General features: G+C 40.2%; 4 protein-coding genes across 5 annotated transcripts; 1 reads left to right on the top strand and 3 right to left on the bottom strand.

The window, feature by feature from the left end:
• Positions 1-6,308: 6,308 nt before the first annotated feature.
• On the bottom strand, positions 6,309-7,253 carry LOC147927012 (uncharacterized). Its single transcript, XM_087487269.1, has one exon. It carries the CDS (start codon positions 7,251-7,253, stop codon positions 6,309-6,311), a length of 945 nt encoding a protein of 314 aa, XP_087343395.1.
• A 926-nt stretch (positions 7,254-8,179) lies between these two features.
• Positions 8,180-9,632, top strand: LOC104747326 (nuclear transcription factor Y subunit B-7). Of its 2 annotated transcripts, XM_087489539.1 has the most exons (2): positions 8,180-8,870; positions 9,109-9,632. In XM_087489539.1, the coding sequence occupies exons 1-2, from the start codon at positions 8,227-8,229 to the stop codon at positions 9,116-9,118; spliced, it is 654 nt and encodes a 217-aa protein (XP_087345665.1). In that variant the 5' UTR covers positions 8,180-8,226; the 3' UTR covers positions 9,119-9,632. The 2 variants fall into 2 exon arrangements, with proteins under 2 accessions (XP_087345665.1, XP_010467248.1); XM_010468946.2 differs by lacking the exon at positions 9,109-9,632 and having other exon boundaries at positions 8,180-9,092.
• LOC104747328 (NAD-dependent malic enzyme 1, mitochondrial-like) lies at positions 9,356-15,468 on the bottom strand. The gene is made up of 19 exons (XM_087489538.1): positions 14,958-15,468; positions 14,727-14,823; positions 14,523-14,641; positions 14,234-14,401; positions 13,954-14,082; positions 13,799-13,859; positions 12,907-13,010; positions 12,748-12,831; positions 12,303-12,409; positions 11,959-12,070; positions 11,635-11,748; positions 11,420-11,485; positions 11,036-11,108; positions 10,857-10,943; positions 10,647-10,701; positions 10,475-10,546; positions 10,092-10,154; positions 9,885-9,999; positions 9,356-9,631 (listed from the first exon to the last, which is right to left on the bottom strand). Exons 1-19 carry the CDS (start codon positions 15,120-15,122, stop codon positions 9,557-9,559), a joined length of 1,866 nt encoding a protein of 621 aa, XP_087345664.1. The 5' UTR covers positions 15,123-15,468; the 3' UTR covers positions 9,356-9,556.
• A 4,679-nt stretch (positions 15,469-20,147) lies between these two features.
• LOC147927013 (uncharacterized) lies at positions 20,148-23,618 on the bottom strand. Its single transcript, XM_087487692.1, has one exon. The coding sequence runs from the start codon at positions 23,025-23,027 to the stop codon at positions 20,148-20,150; it is 2,880 nt and encodes a 959-aa protein (XP_087343818.1). The 5' UTR covers positions 23,028-23,618.
• Positions 23,619-25,167: the final 1,549 nt, after the last annotated feature.

A 25,167-nucleotide genomic window follows, 5' to 3' on the forward strand; every position in this document is an offset into this window, starting at 1 on the left:
AGTAGTTGCATTCATATCTCCAACCAGGGAATATGTGAGCCAAAATAGAAGCAGCGTTCTCTTCTTGCACATGTGTTTCCAAAAAGCCTCCTATAAGAGGTCTTTGAGACATAACCCAACTCATGAGTTCCTCTTCTCTAATGGTGGTATTTAAACCCCGTACATTATAGCAAAAAATTTGTATCTTCATCATCAATGGGCAAAAGGTGTTGAAAGCAAGGCTTTCAAGCGTGATGATGGGAATGACCCCCTCCGGTTAGCTGTTCACGAGCTGATTTCTTCATAGACTTCAAAGGAGACTTCTTATCCCTGGTGACCCGATCTACTAAAGACAAAGGACAAGTACCATCCGCCAAACCTTCTATCTACTAGTTCCGGCTATAGACAAAACAGTCTTGGATACTGAGATCTTGTTGAATTGTCCCTCTTTAGCAGGCCCCATCTTCTTAGGAGACTTGGTCTTAGACTTACGATGTACCACCTTCCACTCTGAAGGAGATTCAGTAGTTGGGGAATCAATGTAGGTGTGAATGGGTTTAGGGATGGAATCTGTATTGATCACAAGTGAAACTGTGGGAGTCGAGGAACCTACTATAGGATTGAAAATAACATTCGAACCTTGCTTGTCCGGCACATTACTCTTAGAATCCATTCTTGGCTGGGCATTGGGAGTAATTACTGTCCGATTCATCTTATTAGTAGTGATAGGTGGAACAGAAGGATTAGTGATAGGAGGAGCAGAAGGACAACGATGGTACAGATGCCCAAACTCACCGCAGAGGTCACACTTCGGTGGCAGACGTGGGTACTCCACCCAAATTCTAACTTCATTACCTTCATCATCCTCCACCAGAACTGAATTGGGTAGTTCTCTCTTAAGCAAAATCTCAACTTTGATACGAGTGTCCGCTGCGATAAGTGGCAGCTGATGTTTCTCCGTATGTAGAGGTTCACCTATTCCTGAAGCAATTGTGCTTAATCCTGGAAGAGAGTAGAGCTGAGGCGGGACATCTTTGAGTATTACCCATATTGGAAGAGACACCAGCTTGACTGGAGTAAGGGAAGTTGTTGGAGACCCAAGATGTGACACTGAAGAGGCAATTCCCAGCTTGCCAACACCCCACTTCAAGGATCCACTTACGAGTTGTTTCAAACGGAATGTGAATGAGGACGAGCCCATTTGGAAGGCATCAAATGTTTATCCGACCGTTCCTCCCCCAGATAGGGTTTTAGGTCAACAAAGATCTTACCAGGAGGAGGAGGATTATCATGGAAGTGGGCTACAATGTGCTCCTTCCAAGTATCCAAGGCTCTTAGGATTATGGAAGCAGGGGCACAAACCTTCGGGGTACCATCCTTTGAGAATGAGGGTTTGACAGCCTTGGTGAGATTGCACAGGCTGGGGTCAAAGCGTTCCGCCCACATCAATTGCGTATCATCGATTACAGGTGGAGATTGTATCACCGGGAGTAGGAGGGAAGAATTCAGAGAAGCTGGGTCCTTCGGCGGATCTGACTCTAACGGTACAGTCTTTACATTCAGTCGACGAGGGAGAAGAAGGAGGAGCAGGGACTTCCAAGCCAGGAGCTTGTACCTCAACTGCATCAGTGGAAGCTATAATTGGATCTGGGGTCGGGATCGAAACAATAGGTTCCCGACTTGGTATCTCCGGATCGGGGGTCGGAATTCGACATCGAATTAGCAGGAAGAGGGAACAGAAATGAAGAGGGGGGAGAAAGAAGATGTTCTTGACGTCGGCGTGAGGCCAAACCGTCGGCGACGAAGTCCTTTTAGGTTTCGCTTAAATTTTCGCTTTTTTCGAGTTTCCTCTCATATGCAGCCTTTGTTGTCTTTAGAGTTTTTTTCTCTCTTATCATTTACATCTCTCTTCCCAAATCTCTTATCCTTTGTCTGTTTTTCTGTTAAACAATGGCCACCGTTGCCGCAACACCCTCTTCTAATGAGAATCCTTACAGCATCTCACAAATAAAGGCTTATATACCAATCACACTTGATATCAAAAAGCTCAACTATCAAGTTTGGAGAGAGCTTTTTGAAACTCATTGCATCTGTTTTAGGGTTTCGGACATCTTGACAGCACAACCGTCTCCACCGATGACACTGCAAAACAATGGCAAGAACACGATGGCTTAGTCAGTGGATCTATGGCACTATTTCTGAATCGATCCTTGACACCGTCCTCAAACGAAGTGCTGAGCTCGCGACTTGTGGCTAACAATCGAGAATCTGTTTCAAGACAACAAAGAAGCTCGTGCCTTGGAAATTGAAAGTGAGCTTCGCACCACCGTGATTGGAGATCTCTACCGCCAGAAGCTTAAGTCCATGTCCAACCTTCTTTCTAATCTTGACTCATCGGTTACAGAACGTGCTCTCGTCATGCATCTCTTCAGTGGCTCTCTGATAAGTTTGATAACATAATTAATGTTATCAAACACAAATTTCCCTTCCCAGGTTTCATTGAAGCTCGATCTATGTTTTCGATGGAGTAGAAGCGCCTAACCAAAACCATCCCATATTCCCATCGATTGGTGACCTAGCCAACGCCCTGTCCTTTCCCACTGACACATAGACCTCTAACCAGAATTCTTCGGCAGCTGCCATGGCTGCCGCATCCCTCCTCTGTTCTCACATCTCTACTATATCCAAAACAATTTCTGACATGTACAACACTTGCTGTTGACACCTCCTATCTTATTTTCTCTGCCTACATCGTCTTTAGCATGCAGCTAAGCTTTGCTTAGCTAACCACAAGGTGCTCTATAGAATTTGTATCGAGATTACTTCTCAAGTTTAAGAACACAAAGCTAAAAGAATTACTCTCTTTTATTAATCTTTAGGAAAATCTCTCAAAACCTAAAGCTCTCTTGTTCTCTTTAAACTCTTACATTATGCAATGACTCTGCATCTCCTTTTATATTAAACCTTACATAATATTCTCCTAACTCAAATAGGAAAACTAACTTATCTTAGATAGCTCCTAAGACTCAAATATGTATATTTAGCTTTTCTCCTAAATATACTCTTCTTGGACCTCAAGCTATGTCAAGCTTAATCCAACATTCTCCCTCCTAAGCTTGAAATCTTCATCACCAACAACCTTCACACCAATGAGCTCTCTCATCTCCTTGAATTTAGTCCTTCCAAGAGCTTTAGTCAAAATATCTGCCTTCTGCGCTTCTCCAGGAACATGCTCAACTTCAACCTGTCCATTTTCAACACACTCTCGAATAAAATGATATCTAGTGTGTATGTGTTTGCTTCGGCCGTGAAAAACAGGGTTTTTGGTAAGAGCTATCGCCGACTGATTGTCAATTCTGATAACAGCTTTCTCACATTGTGTCTCTGAAATCTCACTAAGCAGATCTTGTAGCCATATTGCTTGTCTTGCCGCCTCTGTAGCAGCCATAAATTCTGCCTCACACGACGAGAGAGCTACTGTCTCCTGCTTCTGAGAACACCAAGTGATCAAGCTCCCTCCAAGATAAAAAAACGTGACCTGTTGTGCTTTTCCCATCATCAGGATCCACATTGTGACTGCTGTCACTGTACCCGATCAAACTCGAACTCCCTGAATTCAATCTACTGAAGGTCAGTCCTAATGTGGTGGTTCCTCGCAGGTACCTTAGACACTGCTTCATAGCTGCTCCGTGCGACTCCTTCGGGTTCTGCATGTATCGACTCAGGACTCCTACACAGAATGACAAGTCGGGTCTCGTATGGAGTAAGTAACGAAGACACCCCACAAGTTTTCTGTATTTTGTGGCGTCAATGTCTTTCTCCTGCGGTGATTTAGATAACTTCAGTCCAGCTTCCATCGGTGTTTGAACAGGGTTGCAGTTAGACATTCCAGCCTCCTCTAATATCTTTAATGCATAGCGTCTCTGGCTTAGAGTTATCCCATCCTTGTGTTGACATACTTCAATTCCTAGATAGTAAGTCAGTTTACCAAGATCACTCATTTCAAACATGGACGCCATTTCACTTTTAAACTCTCTTATGACCTCCACACTCGAACCTGAGATGAACAAATCATCAACATACACTGCAACGACCAGCATTTCTTGATTCACCCTTTTTTGATAGACCGAAGGTTCTTTAGTGCACTTCTTGAATCGCAACTTATGGAGAACTTCATTCAACTTTTCATTCCAAGCTCTTGGAGCTTGTCTAAGGCCATACAAAGCTTTGTTAAGCTTGTATACCTTTTCTTCGCATCCTTCAACAACAAAACCTTCAGGTTGTGACACAAAAACAGTTTCTTTCAATTCTCCGTGAAGAAATGCTGTCTTAACATCAAGGTGATGAATCTCCCATCCTTTGGACGCTGCAAGACTGATAAGAAGACGGATTGTTTCAATCCTTGCCACCGGAGCAAATACATCCTCGAAATCAATTCCCAGTCTCTGCACATACCCCTTAGCAACAAGTCTGGCCTTGTATTTATTTATGCTTCCATCAGAATTTTTCTTAAGCTTGAACACCCACTTCAAGCCTATTGGTTTTGCGTCTATTGGAAGATCAACCAAATCCCAAGTATGGTTCTTTGTGATGGAGCTGATCTCATCTTCGCACGCAAGCATCCAATGTTTGGATTTTTGTGCTTCATAGAAATCACTAGGTTCTTCGTTCAAGATCATCAGCAATTCTTCACCACACACTTCAGCTAACAACACATAGTCATTCAGATATTTTGGTTTGACAATCGCTCTTTGCGATCTCCTGAGCACCGTTGCAATGTGATCCTCATTACCAGCAACTTCTCTCTCATTACCATCATCGCTGTCTGTGTCAGTTGTGATGGTTTCTTCTGCAGTTGGGATAATACTCGAGTTATGTTCAAGTCTCCTCTGTTCTACAAGCCTTCTCTGTTCTTCGTTGCCTTGCTCTGCATCATGTATACCATGATTTCCAAAAACTCCAAACTGAATCCTAAACTCTCCAGCTTTATCTTCCTCTGCAACATTCTGACTCCAGTTCCAGCCCTTTGTTTCGTCGAATGCAACATCACGGCTTACTGTTACCTTTCGAGTGACTGGGTCATACAACCGGTAGGCTTTCGACCCTGGTTCCGTACCAAGGTGAACTAAAACTCTCGACCTATCATCCAGTTTTCGTAGGTGAGGAGCTTCTGTTCTCGCATATCATTAGCACCCAAACACTCGTAGATGACTAAGGTTGGGTCTTTTATCTCGGAACATCTCATAAGGAGTCTTATCTTTAAGTGTTCTTGTAGCAACACGGTTAAGCAGATATGTTGTATGCCTGATTGCTTCTCCCCACATAAAATTAGGAACTCTCATATGCTTGAGTATACTACGAGTCATTTCCATCATAGTCCTATTACGCCTCTCGACAACCCCATTCTGTTGTGGAGTGTATGGGGCTGTGAGGTGTCTAGTTATCCCCGTATTAGCACAGAATTCATTAAACTCCTTTGACACGAATTCTCCTCCACGATCTGTTCTGAATGTCTTGATATGCTCCCTTGTCTCTTGCTCCACCAAAGCCTTGAATCGCTTGAACTTGTTAAATGCCTCACTCTTTTCTTTCAGCAAAGACGTCCACATATATCTTGAATAATCATCAATTAGCACAAAGATATACTTGTTTCCAGCCATTGTATTTGGAGTTATGGGACCACAAAGATCTCCGTGAATCAATTCTAAAGGTTTAGTTGCTCGATAAGTAGTGGCCTGTGGGAATACTTGACGTGTTTGCTTGCCAAGTAGGCAAGAGCCACAAATCTCCTTTTCCAAGTTCATCCGTGGGACTCCTATGACAAGTTCTCCTTGTATCATAGCTTTCATTGATCCAAAATTCAGATGACCCAAACGGGCATGCCACCTGGCAGTGTCGCTTGTTGTTGCAGAGAACAAACACACCGAGTCTTTAATTCCCATGTGTACTTTGTATAACCTGTTCTTCGATCTGGTTGCTTTAGCTAGCAGTTTGCCATCACAATCTCGCATTATGAGATTGTCTCCTTTCATTTGAACATTGCAGCCTGATTCTGTAGCTTGTCCTAAGCTAATGATATTGCTTTTGAGTCCCGGTATGAAGTACACATCAGCCATTGTTCTTGATTCACCATTTCTGTCTATGAATTCTATTGTTCCCTTCCCTTTGATGTCGATTCGAGAGTCATCACCAAAGTGTACTTTCCCAGTAACAGTATTATCAAGACTTGCAAAATACATGCGATCCCCTGTCATATGGTTGCTGGCGCCATTGTCAAGGTACCAAACATCCTCTCCAGTGTTTGTTTCATAATGACTTGGCACGACCTTCTATTCGTTTAAATTCACGATCTCATGTATCATAAGCTCATCTGCTTCCGCTGTACTCTTATTGTCGGTTTCTTGCACCTCCTGTAGCTTAAGTAGACGGTCAGGACAGTTTGAAGCAAAGTGTCCTGGTTTGTCGCAACGATAACAGATCACCCTTGACGTATCTCGTCCACCATTGCCACGTCCACCGTTGAATCGTCCTCCGCGACCTCTACCTCTACCAAAGCGTCCTCCACGTCCTCGACTTCTGAAATCTCCAGATGGGTCATAGTATGGTTGAGATTCCATGTTCGCAAACATCAGTTTGCCTTGATCATCCTGAACTTCCTCTTCTTCCTCAATGATACGCTCTTCATAGGTTTTTAAGCGCCCAATAATATCTTCAAAACTCGTATTTTTCAGATCGAGTACCTGTTCTAGTGAGGCAACGATGTGAATATACTTCTTCCGTGGGAGACTCTTGAGAAACTTCTTGACAAGCTTAGATTCCTCAATCTCTTCTCCTAAAGCAGCTGATTTGGAAGAAATTTCAGAAAGCTTGCCAGAGAAGTCATCAATTGATTCCGTGTCCTTCATCTTCAAGCGATCAAATTCGGCCATCAATGTCTGCAGTCTTGCTTCTTTGACTCTCTCTGCTCCTACATGTCTTGTTTTTATGGCTTCCCACACCTTCTTCGCCGTGTCCAATTCTCCAACTTGCAAGATGAGTGTCTCAGGAATCGATTGGAATAACAAGGCCATGGCCATGTTGTTTTTCTCATCATCATCAGAAGATTCTTCGATGATATCCCAAACCTTATGCACCCTGAGAAGAATTCTCATCTTCATAGACCAGACTGTGTAGTTGGTCGTAGTCAGCATGGGGCACTTGATCGAAGAAGGAGAAGAGCCTCCTTCTTTTATGTTTGCTAGCGCCGTACTTGATGACTCCGTGATCTCTCCCATAGTATCGATTGACAAGCTCTGATACCAAATATAGAATTTGTATCGAGATTACTTCTCAAGTTTAAGAACACAAAGCTAAAAGAATTACTCTCTTTTATTAATCTTTAGGAAAATCTCTCAAAACCTAAAGCTCTCTTGTTCTCTCTTAAACTCTTACATTATGCAATGACTCTGCATCTCCTTTTATATTAAACCTTACATAATATTCTCCTAACTCAAATAGGAAAACTAACTTATCTTAGATAGCTCCTAAGACTCAAATATGTATATTTAGCTTTTCTCCTAAATATACTCTTCTTGGACCTCAAGCTATGTCAAGCTTAATCCAACATGCTCATGGCGTTTTTTTGCTTGGATAGAACCAGTGGTTAGCAAAGCAAAGCCTAGCTGCATGGTAAAGACGATGTAAGCAGAGAAAATAAGATAGGAGGTGTCAACAGCAAAGGTTGTGTCAGAAAAATTTCTGGATATAGTAGAGATGTGATAACAGAGGAGGGATGCGGCAGCCATGGCAACTGCCGAAGTATTCAGGTTAGACATGCAGAAATATATTTAGTATGGGGCACTAGTGTAACTATATTAATTAAATTAGAGGGCACTTAACTAAATTTTACACTATATATTTGAAGAAAATTGAAAAAATAGAGTGGGGCACATGCCACACCCAAGCTCTACCTGCGTCCACCACTGGGTTAGAGGTCTATTTGTCAAGAACAAAATAGGAAAATAAAAATTCAAAAACACTATTTGATGACAATATTTTACATGATTGCTATTTTCTTACTCTTCATTCTTGTTTGGCAAATCATCTAAAAAAAAAGAAAGAGAGCGAGTCGCATGGAGTTCCAAATTTGGTTGTTAAGGTATCCATAAATAGACAAGTTGCCTAGTTTCATGCACTAAACTTAACCATAAAATCAGATAGATCACATGGTTGCATCAATCATAAAAACAAAGAGAAAGGAAGAGAGTTATGACTGAAGAGAGCCCAGAAGAGGATCATGGGTCTCCTGAAATAGCCGAAACGAATCCAGGAAGCCCTTCTTCAAAGACCAACAACAACAACAACAACAAAGAACAAGATCGGTTCCTTCCCATTGCTAATGTCGGAAGGATCATGAAAAAGGTTCTTCCCGGTAACGGAAAGATCTCGAAAGACGCCAAAGAAACCGTTCAAGAATGCGTCTCGGAGTTCATCAGTTTTGTCACTGGTGAAGCTTCTGATAAGTGTCAGAGAGAAAAGAGGAAGACCATCAACGGAGATGACATCATTTGGGCCATTACAACTCTCGGATTCGAAGACTACGTGGCTCCATTAAAGGTTTACCTCTGCAAATACAGAGACACCGAGGGAGAGAAAGTTAACAGCCCAAAACAGCAACAACAACAACAAAGACAACAGCAACAACAGATTCAACAACAGAACCATCATAACTACCAGTTCCAAGAACAAGACCAGAACAACAATAACATGTCATGTACTAGTTACATCTCTCATCATCATCCTTCTCCATTCCTACCCGCCGATCATCAACCATTTCCCAATATTGCTTTCTCTCCTAAATCATTGCAGAAACAGTTCCCCCAGCAGCATGATAACATTGATTCCATTCACTGGTGAGATACTTTCGTTTTTATTTTTTTTTCTTTTTCTTTGTTCTTTCTATAAATTATATGCTTTCTTTACCTTTTTGTGAGTACAATCTTGATCCTTATATAACAAACTGTTGCTATATAGACACATTAGATACGTACATCGATCTTGATATTTTCAGTATTACCCATGTCATGATTTTGTGTAATAGAATGAATACTTATTCATATATTTTTCGGATAAAACTGAATCACACCACAGGAATATGTAGCAAGTCAGATACACAACTAACTGGGGTTCATATGGTGAATATTTGGTTTAACCCACGGTAAGTATAAATCTAATTCAGTGTTGATAATCCAAAACTTTGAACCTTTTTTACCAAGAAAGTGATACCTATCACCTTACTATTTGAAAGTTACCAAAAATGTTATACCTGATAAAGTATCACTAGAGAATAGCTGCATGCATTCTCATGTATCTCGAACTAGTTGATTTTGGGAAATCATTTGTTGACACTAAAGAGAATGGTGTTCATTGTTCATCTGAATCTGATCGAGTAAGAAGAACCCAAATAATCAACATTTTTTTTTTTTACATAAAAACAAGAGAGCAGCGACTATGAATCTGCTTGGGTATGAAGCAACCACATTATGAATTTTTACATATAAATAAGAGAAAGTAGACTAATTCATTTTGGGAACCAGATTTAGTCATCTTTGTAGACCAAAGTCGGATACTCTGGACTCCACATGTTGTTTTCCACGTACTCCATCAGCTCCTCCTGCGAAACGCACAACACAGCGTCAACATAATTAACATTTCGGCTTAGTTTTTGGTTGGTCTTTATATTCTCTAATGGAAAGAAATCAGGTAAGCACTATTCTTTTACTAGCATATAACCAAACTCATATACATTCTATGCAGAATACGATTTGATCATCAGGAGTTCCAAATAGACCAGAGACGTTATTTCAACGTCTTTTCTCTTCCCCATAGTTTCTAATTATACTATAGATGATCATAAGCTGAATTACCTCACTAAGCTTTTGGAGCTCTCGAGCGTCCATTTCCCTATATCCGCCGACCAGATCCTCCTCAATCGCTTCCTTAATCACCGCAGCTGCTATACTTTTTGTTATGTCTCGTATCCTGCAATTTCGATTCCACAAACCAGATATAACAACATCTCTATCAAAACCCTTTTCTTATGCAACACGAAGAATGTGCTTTTACTGTGTCACCTTGATATTGGAGGATATATAATCCCCTGTAGCACTTCTTCTTCGCTCATGTATGCTGCTAGGCTGCAGTTGTTTAGCGGAACAGTGTCATGATTCAACATTCATAAAATACGGGAATTGATTTAAATCAGTGTCTTCTTATATAAGAAAATCTACATCAACTAGTGTACGAAACCTCAACCATACTTTGGTCACTTTCTCGTGGGTGCAGATATGTTACAGTCCGTGACATCAGCCAAATACGTGATTGATAATTTATTTGCACACATTATTTATAATTCTTTGAATTTGGTCCATATTTATAGATATCATGATACTCACTTAGCTTAAATAAAGATAAAATCAGTAAAAAATTAATGCAGTAGATAAGGAAAAGAGCTTACCACTCAGATGCGGCCTGAAGCATACCATCCGAGACGATGGGAGCACCAGATAGAAGAGTACCAAGTCCAATACTACATAAAAGTTTACAAGATTATAATTTTTTTTTCTTTTCAGGATGTTATTAATCCACCCAGTCAAGAGTGTATGCAATTTTATCCGACGAAAACTAACCCCGGAAATAGGTACATGTTGTTTCCCTGGTTGCAATGTCCTATTTGACCATTCCCTGCCACCAAAAATGTACTATTATATTAAACCAAAGCCTTACAGAGAACAAATATCTAGTAAGGTCAATTTATTACATTACTGAAAATAAAGGAGCAGTTAGGATTTTCTTCCCATAAGAAAAATGTGTACAACAAATGATGCAGTGTTACATACCAAATTCCACATTCTTGAATGGGCTTCCACTTGCAAAAATCATATTCTCGCCTAATATAGAAAATGCATCTTGAGGCGTGCATTCAGCTGTAATTTTAAGCATAAGTGACTATATCAATTCTGACAAGAATCACAAATAACTACAAACCATCTCAATGCAAACGAAGGGAACAAATTACCGTTTTTTGTAGGGTTCGACATTGCAAAAATAGCAGGTCTTGTCGAGGTTGAACCTTTCATGGCTTCTAAAACCTTAAACACAATATCCCAACAATGACTTCCATATGTCAGATTCATGCAAGCAAGACGCACCAAAACTTCTTACAGCATTATGAATCATGCAAGCAAGACGCACCATTGCATCTTACGGCACTATGACCTATGCTACAGTCGACTTGCTCATTCATCTAAATAGCAGTTACCATGGAAACCAGATTATGAGGGCAGTGGTGAGTGGTCACTAAGAAATACGATATTTCATTTGCTCGCTTATCTAATTAGCTAAATCAATGATTCTGTTGCATAGCATTAGATATGTTTAGGCGTTTGGCAGCTTTCCTTACCTCTTTTGAGAATAACCCTCCAACGGCAGATAAACCAAGAAGCACATCAGGTTTAACTTCACGGACCTAGCCACCAATGAAACAGAAAACCGTTAGTTTCTTACTAGTATTAAGCAGGAAAACATTTTAAGGGAGAATTTCTATCAAACACCAGACCCATTGCCAAATTAGATATCGAATACTTGATGGATATATTGATAAAAAGAATCACAGACCACTTCCACAAGAGTTGCTCCTTCTTTTAATCCCTGACGCTCCATTTCTTTAGTCTTCCTAGCAAAAGGCTGAGCCTCTGGGTCAATATTTTCTCGTCCTTCAGTGATAAGACCCTGACTTAAGTGCAACAAAAAGAGTTAACAACTTCAGCTCCTTAAGCTATTGGACCAAAAGGTCCAAAACACACGACAAAACAAAAGGGATGATGAAGTATTTGGCAAGCAGTAAAGGAAACCAGAGGGAAATCGCTTGAAAGGGTTAAAACATCTTATCAGCTCCCTAAGCTGAAAATCAATCACACCACTATATAATAATAAATATACCTGAGCATCAACCACCCAAAATTGACTTTGTGCACTATCAAATGCAGTTTCAGTATTTCCCAACATCCGCGCCATTGTCTTCCTTGCAGCGTTCAGAACACCGATTCCGGCACTGCAAAAATCAAAGATTTTTACAAGGAAACTCAATATTCTGACATAACTATTCTAAGTTGACTTATGCAGTGATGCAGCTGAAAGTTTCCACCTGTTAAATCCCTTCAAACAATCCTCGGCCAGTAAATAAATATACAATAATACCAAGACCAATTTTTTACAAATACAAATCTCTGGTAAACTAGGACCGTCCAGGAATGACTAGAAAATAGCAACAGAGAATAGCTTACCTTCCAGCGCCAGCAACAACAATCTTCATCTTAGGAAAATCAATCATAGGCCGCCCCTGTGCTCTAACTGCTCCAAGAAGACCAGCGATTGCAACCCCTGCAGTCCCCTAAGCCAGATCATGAAAACATATTAGTCAAAACATAAAAAACAAGAGTTTTGTATCAACATTTAGATTTCCAAAACCCCTTCTTATTATCTGTTTTAATGGATCTGATTGTATGAAAAAGATTAAGAACAACAAACGATAAAATGATGGTTAGAGCACATAATATATGATATTTTTAAAATAATAGTGCCTAATTATGCCTAATTATTTTAACATTGTAAGTGCTCCAGCAAAGGCCAGGCAAACTTAACTGACACACTGACCTAATATAATAATTCAGAGCTATATAATTGTATTTCATCTTGACAAGAATCGTTCTATGGCGGAAGACTCATTACCTGGACATCATCATTGAACATTCGATTGGTGTATCTATACCTCTCCAATAATTTGAAAGCCCACTTGCTCTGGAAATCCTCAAACTGTGGGTACAAACACATTAAAGTTTCATAATAAGAAACATTTGATATACCAAAGATCTATGAAGCATCGGTTACCTGCACAATAACATGTGGCCACCGGGTATACACTGCCTCCATAAATTCATCAATAACAGATATATACTCGTCATCCTCTAAACGACGTTGCTGCAGACCCAAATCTGTCAAAATAAAACCACACACAGTAAGAACGATTACATGACAGAGGATAAGCTATTCTCGTTCATGTCTCTGAACGATTGGAAATCCCTAAACCATGAAAGAAAAAAAAATGTCGGACAACCAAATTATGTTGTTTCAAAGACAAAGAAAAAAAGACAGAATGATATGACAGACTCTTACACAATACTATAAAGACCCTTGACACTCAAGTGATTTGTGTGAAACTTATAAATACTATGTTATTCAATCATATATTTTAAAAAGTCTATTAAAATCCACTGTTATTGAACTGATGATTTAAAAATCTACTTTAAAATCCACTGTTATTCAAAATAGTTTGTGGATTTAGATTTTAATGATTTTTTAGATTCTGGAGGATTTAGGTGGGATTTGTTTAGTTAAAAATAGAGAAATCCAAATCTCATGGTTTTAGGTGGGATTTGAAAGAATTTTACAATAAATCATATCAACTTCCCTAAAATCATTCAAAATTCCAAATTTTCTAAATCCCATCAAACTTTCTAAAATCATGGTTTCAATACACCCCCCTTAATATATGTTACCATGGAAACACAAAACTCAACTATGCATTCTTTACCTCATTATGTAAAGAGATTAAGAGACAGATAATAAATATGCTTCACCATACTAAAATCGCAAACATCAGCAAACAGTTATATTATATTGTATGTAGTAGGAAAGAAGAACGCCGTTAAAATATTAATCCTATCGTAGACATCTTATGATAATGGACTTTATAAAGGTAAGAGGGGGAAATGAATCTTACACATGGGGTCCTTGAGTAGTTTTTCATTGTTCGTTCCAACATCAATCATGACAGGTAGTACCTAAACCAGCATGTGCACGCTAGTATTGTATCACATCATCATAGAGAAAAATAGAGATGGGGAGGAATAAGAAAATATTAGATGGTGCAAGTACCCGTTGAGGATTTATTCCAGCTGCGGCAACGTATAAATCAAGCTTCCCTACAGCAATTCCAATTCCATGAACACCTAGATCTCCAAGACCCAAAATCCGGCTTCCATCGGTAACAACAATCATATCAACCTAAATGTATAGCAAAACGTTATATCAGTAAACAAATGGTCACTAGAAGATATACCAGTTTCTTGGAATACAAAAAGAGAAAGAGGGTAGAATGGGTTGAATCAGTCAGCCAAACACAGTAAAGCACAGTGTCGTCATATATATGAAGGACCTGTTCAGCTGGCCAGTTGTAAACCATGGACATCATTTCACCACGATCTTCAGCACTAAAATACATTCCTCTAGGCCTCCTAAACAACCCACTGTAGTTCTGGCAGACAAGACCAACCGTAGGAGTGTAGACTATTGGCGCATACTCCTCAATATTGTTAATCAAAACCTAAAACAACGGAAAAAAAAAATGACGGTAATAGCCTCTTCAGAAAACAACAAGGCAAGCGTTGTGAGCAAATTATGCACGGATTTTAACAGCAAACAGAGCAAAAGGGAAGTGAGTTAACCTTATAGTACATGGTCTCATTTCGGTCATGCAAGCGATTAAGGATTCGCCACTTAGCCAAAGCATTAGGATCAGAAGGTCCATCTCTTGCTTGCTCCTCCAGCCTCTTCAGGTCAGTCACTGTTGAGAAAAATCAGATCATGTCAAATGAGTTAACAGGCAGGTAAACATAAAAAAAAAAGGTTCCAGTAGCAAGTAAACTCACTAAAACGCTGAATTTGCTGCTCAGAATCCATAACATTAGGTGGAAGAAGTCCTCTAAGATCAAGACGGTTCCTCTCCGTCATCGTAAACGCAGTTCCCTACAGAGAGAGATCGATTCCGATTACACAAGATCCAGATTCGTGTTCACACTGGAAATCAAAGTTGAAAAAAAAGAGAAAGTGGGGGGTGGGGGGGGGGGGGGGGGGGGGGGTTTGAAGCTCAAGTACAGTACCTTGTTGAACCAAGGGTCATGGAGGATATCGAGACCTTGTTTATGGACGATGGTGGGACGGTGACCTTCGGATGTGGTGAAAGATCTGACGGAGGAATAAAGTATCCTCCGATGGAGAATTCGGCTGAGAGAAGAACTCAGCCGGAGCTTATTGGCCATGCCCATCGTTATTCGGAATCTATTGCGAAGGTCGTACCGATCTGGGCTGGAGAATAATTTTTTTACACACAGCTCACACTGGACAAGAGACTCTTGACTCTCCGTGTGGGGTTTGATGATGATTCTCTACTATCGCAGACGCAGACTCTCTATTTTCTTTCTTTTTCCAATTTATTTTATTTTTATATTCTTTTTAAATTTTAATCGAAGATTCTTATTTTAACTTTTCTCCCACACCCAATTTAAACTGCAAATGGTTGCTTAAAATTGAAAAACTGAGTTAAACAAAATTGAGTTGGAAAATATTCAACCCATTCATTTTCAAAATAGTTGAATAAGTTGAACATTTTTGCTGTATGATTAGTTTATTTTTCCAACTTTTTAAGTTGAATGGGTTGAATAGTTTTTTCCAACTTCTTCAACCTCTTCCAATCAAATGGTGAAACTTGGTTGAATAATTTTTTTCAACTTCTTCAACATTTTCATTTGTGCAACCATTTGCACCCTTAGTCAAAAGAACCGTTTACAATTTTCCGTTTTCTATAAAATTTGCAATTTTCATGATGTCAACATTTATCATGGCACAATATTTTAAATATTTATATTGTTTTTTCTTTTACAAATATTTTAATAATGCATTCAAAATCTGAATATAAGCAAATGGTTGCACGGTTGAAGAGATTGAACAGGTTAAAAAAAATTATTCAACCAATTTTCACCATTTGCATTGTAAAGGTTGAAGAGGTTGGAAAAAATTATTCAGCCAGTTCAACCCAAAAGGTTGAAAAAATAAACTAATCCTACAGCAAAAATCTTCAACTTGTTCAACCACTATTTTGGATATGAATGTGTTGAATATTATTCAACCCATTTTTGTTCAACCCATTTTTTCAATTTTGTTCAATTTTGTGCATCCATTTGCAGCCTAAATCTGTTGTGTCGGATTTGCAACAGGGAGAAGAAAACAGTAACACATGTATTATTTAGATGCTTGATGGCTTCTAGGGTCTAGCAAACCACATCTTTACCACTACCAGCTCAAAGTTTTACAGGCTCAGACTCGAAAAATGTTGATTATGTGCTAAAGCTGATGGATAGAGCTTCTTTACCCAAACATATAAGGGTAGCGATACTTTGGATCCTCTGAATTATTTGGAAAACGCAAAATACTACTGTTTTTGCAGGTAAAAGAAATGAGGTGCATATAATTGTGGTTGTTGCCATTGAGGAGGCAGAGGAATGGCTCAAACAAAATGAATTAGTGCATCAAGAATCTTTTGGGGGATTGAAGATGATGGAAAACATGGGAAGGCGTTGGATCAGACCAAATGTGGGACGTTTAAAATGTAATATCAATACCTCTTGAATAAATGAGTCATCCTATTGTGGTGGTGCTTGGATTTTGCGAAACCATGAGGGGGATGTACTTTTCCACGCGCTTGACGCTTTCCTCCCAATGGTGAACCGAATATCTGCAGAACTGTATGGCATCTTATGGTGTTTGAGAACTGTATGGCATCTTATGGTGTTTGCAGAGGCTACGTGTTCTTCATATTGAGTCGTGTGAGATATGGTCTGATTCTAGTGCGGTGCTGCTGGCATTGGAGAAACCATCTGAGTGGCCGAAATACCGATCCACAATTATCATGATTAAACAAGCAATATAGGGGATGAGGGAGGTGAAGCTTTTTCTATATTCAACAAAAGCTAACTCTCTAGCTCGGGATATCGCCTGCAGTGTGTCAAAAGAGGGACGCTACAGTCTTACCTGTCAAGAGGTGGTCCTGCGTGGTTGCATAATAGGATTGAGGCAGAGAAACGATCTGGCTAATGTTTCTTTTTGGGTTTTGGGGTCTGACCTTTGTTATAATTGGGTTTGCTCTTTTTTAGCCTTTCTTACTTGTAACTTCATTTCTTATTCCTCGTTTGAATAGAAATCAGACGACAAAAAAAAAAAAAAAAAAAAAAAATCTGAAATTATACATTAAACTATATACTCTATGAATTTTTAAGTTAACAAAAAAATTTGCTGTCATGGAGGATATACTTCTTACCTTAAATGTTTAAATTTGATCATGATTTGACTAGGTCGAAGCTCAATCTCACTTCATCTTCTCATCTTCTTCGTATACTTTTTTACTCGTCTTCTTCATCTCTCTTCGTAAGGTACAATTTCTCAGTTTGTTTTGATTTGGGAATTAGGGATTGATTTTCTGATACCCATTTGCACAATTTCTCAGTTTCCGAGACCCATAACCCTAGATTTCGAGTCTCAAACCCAACCACATGGGTCTCAGATGAGAAATTGTGCAAATGGTTATGGTTTTGTTTATTTGGGTATGATTTACTTTAATTGCTGATAGGATTTCCCTAGGATAGAAACTCTGATGAAGGCTATAGACTGATGAATGATGATGAGACTCGATGGTGATGGTGCGGAAGTGCAAATATGGTGGAGATAATGATGTGAGATCGTGAATGTAGAGGGATATGGTGATGATTAGATGTTAGAACAATGATTCGATGGAGATAGATTGTTTAGGTGGTGATATGGAATGTAACAAGTGAAGAGTTTCTGAATCACAAAGTGTATAGAAACCCAGAAATCAAGAACGCATTCAAGAAATCAAATTGAGAGAAGAAAGTTCACAAAACGTGTTTACAGCATAATTCTTCACTGAGGAACAAGGAGGCGTGGCTATGGGGCTTTATAATCAACCCTAGGCTCGACACTCCAAACAACAGGAAGTTCAAAATAAAACAACAAGACGTTTTAAGGAAAACAAGAAAAACAGCAAAACATCAGGTACTGAAGTCTGGCGACTTAATACTGAAGTCTGGTGACTTAATTCTGAAGTCTGGTGACTAAAGTCTGAAGTCTGGTGACTAAAGTCTGAAGTCTGGTGACTAAAGTCTGAAGTCTGGTGACTAAAGTCTGAAGTCTGGTGACACAATACTGAAGTCTGGGGACTTGTACATTATTTCCCATTGGCAATGACTTCTAGATAACTCGACGTAGTGATCCATTTGCCTCATTAAAAACCATGCCAAGAAAACCCAGTGGGACAAAACTCAGCTATGGGAAAAAGAGTACAAACTTCACACCTAAGTTATCTAGTTATCATTACCGGGTGAAGTCTTCAAGGTGGAGATGTTTAAGACCTGGATCCTCGGTGGGTTGAATGACCCGTCAGCTATGAGTGAATGAGCTTCCTTAGCCATCTCCTTAGCTCTTGAGCGAGTGATCCTTCCCACAATCTCCGGTTCCTCTGCAACTTCTGACTCCTTGCTAGCCATGATCATATCATCTTCCCCCTCTTCAAAAGGATTTGTCCTCAAATCGGAATCTGCATAATAAGGAAGCAAGTCAAAAACATTGAATGTGGAAGATATCTTATACTTACCTTGAAGATCAATCTCGTAGGCATTGTTGTTGATCTTCTTGATGACTTCAAATGGTCCATCAGCTCGCGATAGAAGCTTGCTTTCCCTCTCTTCTGGGAACCTATCCTTGCGTAAATGAATCCACACCAAGTCTCCTTCTTCGAAAATGAGCTCCTTTCTGCCCTTGTTCGCATGCTTCTCATACTGCTTGGTTCTTTTCTCTATGTTCTCCTTAGCTTTAGCATGTATCCTCCTCACCTGTTCAGCCTTTTCTTTGCCATCAAAGCTACACTTCACACTTAAAGGTAAAGGGATCAAGTCTAGAGGTGATTGTGGATTAAAACCATAAACAATTTCAAAAGGAGAAAATAGGGTAGCAGAATGCTTAGCGTGATTGTATGCGAACTCAACATGTGGTAGACATTCTTCCCATGATTTGAGATTGCTTCTCACTAAGGTCCTAAGGAGTGTAGATAGCGTCCTGTTCACCACTTCGGTTTGCCCATCTCTTTGCGGGTGACATGTGGTTGAGAATGACAGCTTGGTTCCGAGTTTAGCCCATAACGTCCTCCAAAAGTGTCCTAGAAACTTGGTATCTCGGTCTGAAACAATTACTTGAGGCATTCCATGTAGGCGTACTACTTCCCTGAAGAACAAATTAGCTACAATAACAGCATCATTCGTCTTGTGACTTGCAATAAAGTGAGCCATCTTGCTAAACCTATCAACCACAACAAAAATAGAGTCTCTACCATTTCTGGTTCGAGGTAAGCCAAGAACAAAATCCATAGAAATATGAGTCCAAGGTTGAGAAGGAATCGGTAGAGGAGTGTACAAGCCGTGAGGCTGTACCTTACCCTTCGCCATTTTGCAGATATGGCACCTAGAACAAACCTTCTCAACGTCTTTCTTCATTTGAGGCCAATAGAAGTGTTCTTGCAGTCCAAGTAGAGTCTTTGATACTCCAAAATGCCCAGCTAATCCACCTCCGTGAGCTTCTCTGATCAGCAGCTCTCTCATGGATCCTCTTGGTATGCACAATTTATCCTTAAAGAACAGATATCCATCCTGCCTATAATAGTTCTCAAAAGCAAACTTATGGCATTTGCCATAGCTCTCAGCAAAATCGATGTCAGTCTCATACAGTTCTACTATTTCATCAAAACCTTCAAGTTTAGAAGACAAAGTAGAAATGAGAGTGTACCTCCTGGATAATGCATCTGCAACTACATTATCTTTACCTTTTTTGTACTTAACCGTGTAGGGAAAAGTCTCTATGAACTCCATCCATCTGGCATGTCTCTTGTTGAGCTTCTGTTGTCCTTTGAGATGCTTCAGGGACTCATGATCTGTGTGAATAACGAACTCCTTGGGCCACAGGTAATGCTGCCACGTTTGAAGAGCTCTAACCAAAGCATACAGCTCCTTGTCATATGTAGGATAGTTCAACGTTGATCCTCCAAGCTTTTCACTGAAGTAAGCTATTGGCTTCCTATCCTGCATCAAAACAGCACCTATACCCACTCCGGAAGCATCACATTCAATCTCAAAAGTTTTCATAAAATCAGGAAGTAAAAGAATAGGGGCAGTGATAAGCTTCTCCTTTAAGGTTGAAAACGCCTTCTCTTGTGCTTCCTCCCATCTGAATCATACTTCCTTCTTGACAACTTCTGTAAGTGGCGCTGCAATAGTACTGAAGTCTTGCACAAATCGCCTGTAGAAACCTGCTAGTCCATGAAAGCTCCTGACTTCTACCACGTTTTTGGGTGTTGGCCACTCCTTGATAGCTTTGATCTTCTCATCATCCACTCTAACTCCTTCTGCACTAACAACAAAGCCTAGAAAAACAACCTCAGTAGTACAGAATGAACATTTAGAAAAATTAGCAAAGAGGGATTGAGAACGAAGAACATTTAGAACTTGGCGGATGTGTTCTAAGTATTCTCCTAAACCTTTGCTGTAGATGAGGATGTCGTCGAAGTACACAACCACGAAGATGCCAATGAAAGGTCTGAGAGCATGATTCATTAATCGCATAAAGGTACTAGGAGCATTGGTGAGACCAAACGGCATGACTAGCCATTCGTAGAGCCCTTGCTTGGTCTTGAAAGCTGTTTTCCATTCATCTCCTTCCTTCATTCTGATCTGATGATACCCACTCTTTAAATCGATCTTGGAAAAGATTGTTGAACCACATAACTCGTCCAGCATGTCATCTAATCTCGGAATTGGATGTCTGTATTTCACTGTAATGTTGTTAATAGCTCTGCAGTCAACACACATCCTCCATGAACCATCTTTCTTGGGTACAAGCAAAACTGGTACTGCACATGGACTGAGACTCTCTCTGATGTGTCCCTTGCTCATCAGCTCCTCGACTTGCTTCTGAAGCTCTTTAGTTTCTACTGGATTAGTTCGGTAAGCTGGTCTGTTCGGTAGAGCTGAACCTGGTACCAAATCAATCTGATGCTCTATCCCACGGATTGGAGGTAAACCTGGAGGTATCTCTTCTGGAAACACATCCTTGTACTCCTCTATAATTTCTATCATCTCGCGTGGAAGCTCTCCTGCGGACTTAGTACTGGTGAGTGTTTCCTTGTACACAAACATGAATGTGGTCATCTCTGGATCAAATAGCTTGTTGAACTCGCTGTGATTGATGTACAGGCTGTGAGACACTTTTTCTGTATCCTTGCGGTTCATGTGAAGCTGGTCCTTGTAGATTTCACTGGGTGTAAGTGGTAGAAGAGTGACCTTGCGTCCTTTGAACTCAAGTGTTTGCTTGTTGGTGTAACCATCATGGAACACTCTTCTGTCGAACTGCCATGGTCTTCCCAAAAGGATATGACTTGACTTCATGGGAATAACATCACAAAGCAGCTCATCCTCATACTTCCCAATCGCTAGTTTCACCATCACTTGCTGCGAAACTGTCAAAGCACCCTTGTTGTTCAACCACTGTAGCTGATAAGGTCTTGGATGTGAAGTAGTCTTGAGATTAAGCTTCTGTACCATCTCTTCACTAGCTGCATTAGTACAGCTTCCACCATCAACTATCAAGGTACAGACCTTGTCTTGAACCATACACCGTGTGTGAAATAGGTTCTCACGCTGTCCTCTATCATCTGGATGAATTTGAACACTTAAAGCTCTGCGTGCTACCAACATCTCTCCCATTACTGCTGGTTCACCTTCTTCACCAAAATCTGACTCTGGTTCACTCTCTGAACTGTCTACTAGCACAATCTCTCCTCCTTCTTGAAGAAAAAACATCTTCTTGTTAGGACAGTCTCTGGAATAATGCCCCATTCCTTGGCATTTGAAACACCTGATATGACTTGTAGAAGTGCTACTCTTGGGCTTGAAATCAATCTTAACCTCCTCTTTGACTGTTGCTGTCGCAGGTTTGCTGTCTTTGATGAAGGCGGGTTTACTGAACTCTCTTGGCTTGGAGATGTTAGGCGTAAAAGCTGACCTCACTCCCTTTCTCTTGATCTGCGATTCAATTAACTCTGCCTTATGTACCATTTCTTGCACATCTTCATAATTCTGCAGCTCTATCTTGTCTTGAATCTCTCTGTTTAAACCCCCAAGAAATCTAGACATAACCATGTCTTCACTTTCTCTTAGATCAGCCCTGATCATAAGTGTTTCCAGCTCTTGATAGTAGTCTCTAACAGACTTGGTACCTTGAATGAGATGCCTAAGCTTGTTAAGGATCTCTCGCTGGTAGTGTGTAGGAACAAACTTCTTTCTCATCTGCGTGACTAACTGTTCCCAAGTAGTGATAGCAGGCTCTCTCTGTCGATGTCTAGTGAGCCTCAACTGCTCCCACCACAACAAAGCATAACCATTGAATTCGGATATGGCTATCTTCACCTTGTTCAACTCATAGGTTCCTTGAACCTGAAAATTCGACTCCATCTTCCTTTCCCAGTCTAGATAAGTCTCTGGGTCATTGGTACCATGGAAAGAAGGATACTGAATCTTGAGATGACTCAACTGCTGCCTCAAAGGATCATAATCCCTGCCATGATCTCTGTTTCTGTTTCTCCGCATTGTCTCTTGGCTATGATCTGAAGCTTCATCTTCTTCTGAATACTCTCTCTCTGATTCAAAGTATATTCGATGCCCAGCTACTTGTTCAGTTCGACGTGGGCGTGTATGATCCCTGCCAGTCCTGCGATGCTCTCTTTCTGTGCTTTGAGTGTTTCTTCTCTGATTGAAACAAGTTTCTCTTCCCCCAGTAGGTGACTTAGCTGTTCTGATCCGTGTATGCTTTGAAGAAGCTCCCACATGTGCTTTTCCTTTAGCTAGGCGGATCGCCCCATTAGGACTGGGTGGTTCTGAAGAACTTTGATCAGAAACACTGGTTGTTTGAGCTATATCTTTGATCTGCTTCTCAAACTTGTTACTGAGCTGCTCTATCTGTTGTTGGAACTGAGTAGACATTGACTTGTTTGCTTCTGTTATTTGCTTAGCCATGGCTTGGTTCAAAGCTTCCATAGCTTCTGGAGAAAGCTCCATTGTACCTGCAAATTAAAGAAGAAACTCGCAGTAAGTTGTTCCTTGAATGAGATGAACGAAAATAAACTCTAAGACTGAAATTTAACAAGAGATACTCGATTATAAGGAAAAAATTCGAAATCCCCAAACCCTATAATGAACAAACTCGAAATAATCAACCCTATTCGACCTAGACACAAACGAATCAACAAAAACAAACCCTAAAACTAAACAAACGAAATTCTAAGCAACAAAAAAAACGAGATTAGGGTTTTAGAATCGCTTAGCCTTGGCACAGAGTTGGCTCTGATACCACATGATAGGATTTCCCTAGGATAGAAACTCTGTTGAAGGCTATAGACTGATGAATGATGATGAGACTCGATGGTGATGGTGCGGAAGTGCAAATATGGTGGAGATAATGATGTGAGATCGTGAATGTAGAGGGATATGGTGATGATCAGATGTTAGAACAATGATTCGATGGAGATAGATTGTTTAGGTGGTGATATGGAATATAACAAGTGAAGAGTTTCTGAATCACAAAGTGTATAGAAACCCAGAAATCAAGAACGCATTCAAGAAATCAAATTGAGAGAAGAAAGTTCACAAAACGTGTTTACAGCATAATTCTTCACTGAGGAACAAGGAGGCATGGCTATGGGGCTTTATAATCAACCCTAGGCTCGACACTCCAAACAACAGGAAGTTCCAAATAAAACAACAAGACGTTTTAAGGAAAACAAGAAAAACAGCAAAACATCAGGTACTGAAGTCTGGCGACTTAATACTGAAGTCTGGTGACTTAATTCTGAAGTCTGGTGACTAAAGTCTGAAGTCTGGTGACTAAAGTCTGAAGTCTGGTGACTAAAGTCTGAAGTCTGGTGACACAATACTGAAGTCTGGGGACTTGTACATTATTTCCCATTGGCAATGACTTCTAGATAACTCGACGTAGTGATCCATTTGCCTCATTAAAAACCATGCCAAGAAAACCCAGTGGGACAAAACTCAGCTATGGGAAAAAGAGTACAAACTTCACACCTAAGTTATCTAGTTATCATTACCGGGTGAAGTCTTCAAGGTGGAGATGTTAAAGACCTGGATCCTCGGTAGGTTGAATGACCCGTCAGCTATGAGTGAATGAGCTTCCTTAGCCATCTCCTTAGCTCTTGAGCGAGTGATCCTTCCCACAATCTCCGGTTCCTCTGCAACTTCTGACTCCTTGCTAGCCATGATCATATCAATTGCTTTATATTGTCTTGTTTGTGTAGATGTCTATATTAGACGAAAACACCGACAATGTTTTGGGTGAAGAAGATGAAGTTAGAGAAAGAGAAATTTCTGTCGGAGAGAAAAGAACAACTATAGCACGATTAAGAAGTAAAGGTCCTCCGAAGATAGCAAAGAAGAAGAAGAAGCAGGTTTGTAGGGCTGAGGTTTGGCAACATTTTTTTGAGAAAGATGATGTTGAAGGTTTCAGTTATTGTCGGTATTGTAACCAAGAGATTGGTTGCGATACTAAGTTACATGGGACCAGCTCCATGAAGAATCATCTAGAGAGATGCAAGTTGTACAATGCATATCAAGAGAGTGGTTCTCAGAAGGTTTTGGCAACTGTTAGTGCTTGTGCAATTGTTGCAGTTAAGCATGATAAAGGTTTGTTTAGGAGGTCAGTGAATGAGATGATTGTTTTGTTTGAGTTTCCATTTTCATTTGTGGAATCAGAAGGCTTTAGGAGGTTATGTGCAAATATGCTTTTGATGTACACGGTTCACTGTAGGAAGACAACAACATAAGACATATATGCTATGTTCCTAAGAGAGAAAGCCGCATTGAAGAACATGTTTTTCGCCGAGAAGAAGAGAGTGTCTTTGACGAATGATATATGGGTAGCTCCTACAACTGCTTGCAGCTACATGGTGGTGACTACTCATTGGGTTGATAAGAACTGGGATTTAAAGAAAGATTATCCGGTTCAAGCCTGTGACATATCATAAAGGGGACACCATTGCTATGCATCTGAGTGCATGTCTACAATAATGGGGCACTGAAAAGGTATTCACAGTCACAATGGATAACGCTAAAGCGAATGATAAAGCACTTAGGAAATTCAGAGATGCTTGTGGGATGATGGGGCATGATGCATTAGTCAGAGATG

This window comes from Camelina sativa, chromosome 15 (assembly GCF_030686135.1).
Source record: "Camelina sativa cultivar CO46 ecotype springtype chromosome 15, ASM3068613v1".
Lineage (NCBI taxonomy): Eukaryota > Viridiplantae > Streptophyta > Magnoliopsida > Brassicales > Brassicaceae > Camelina > Camelina sativa.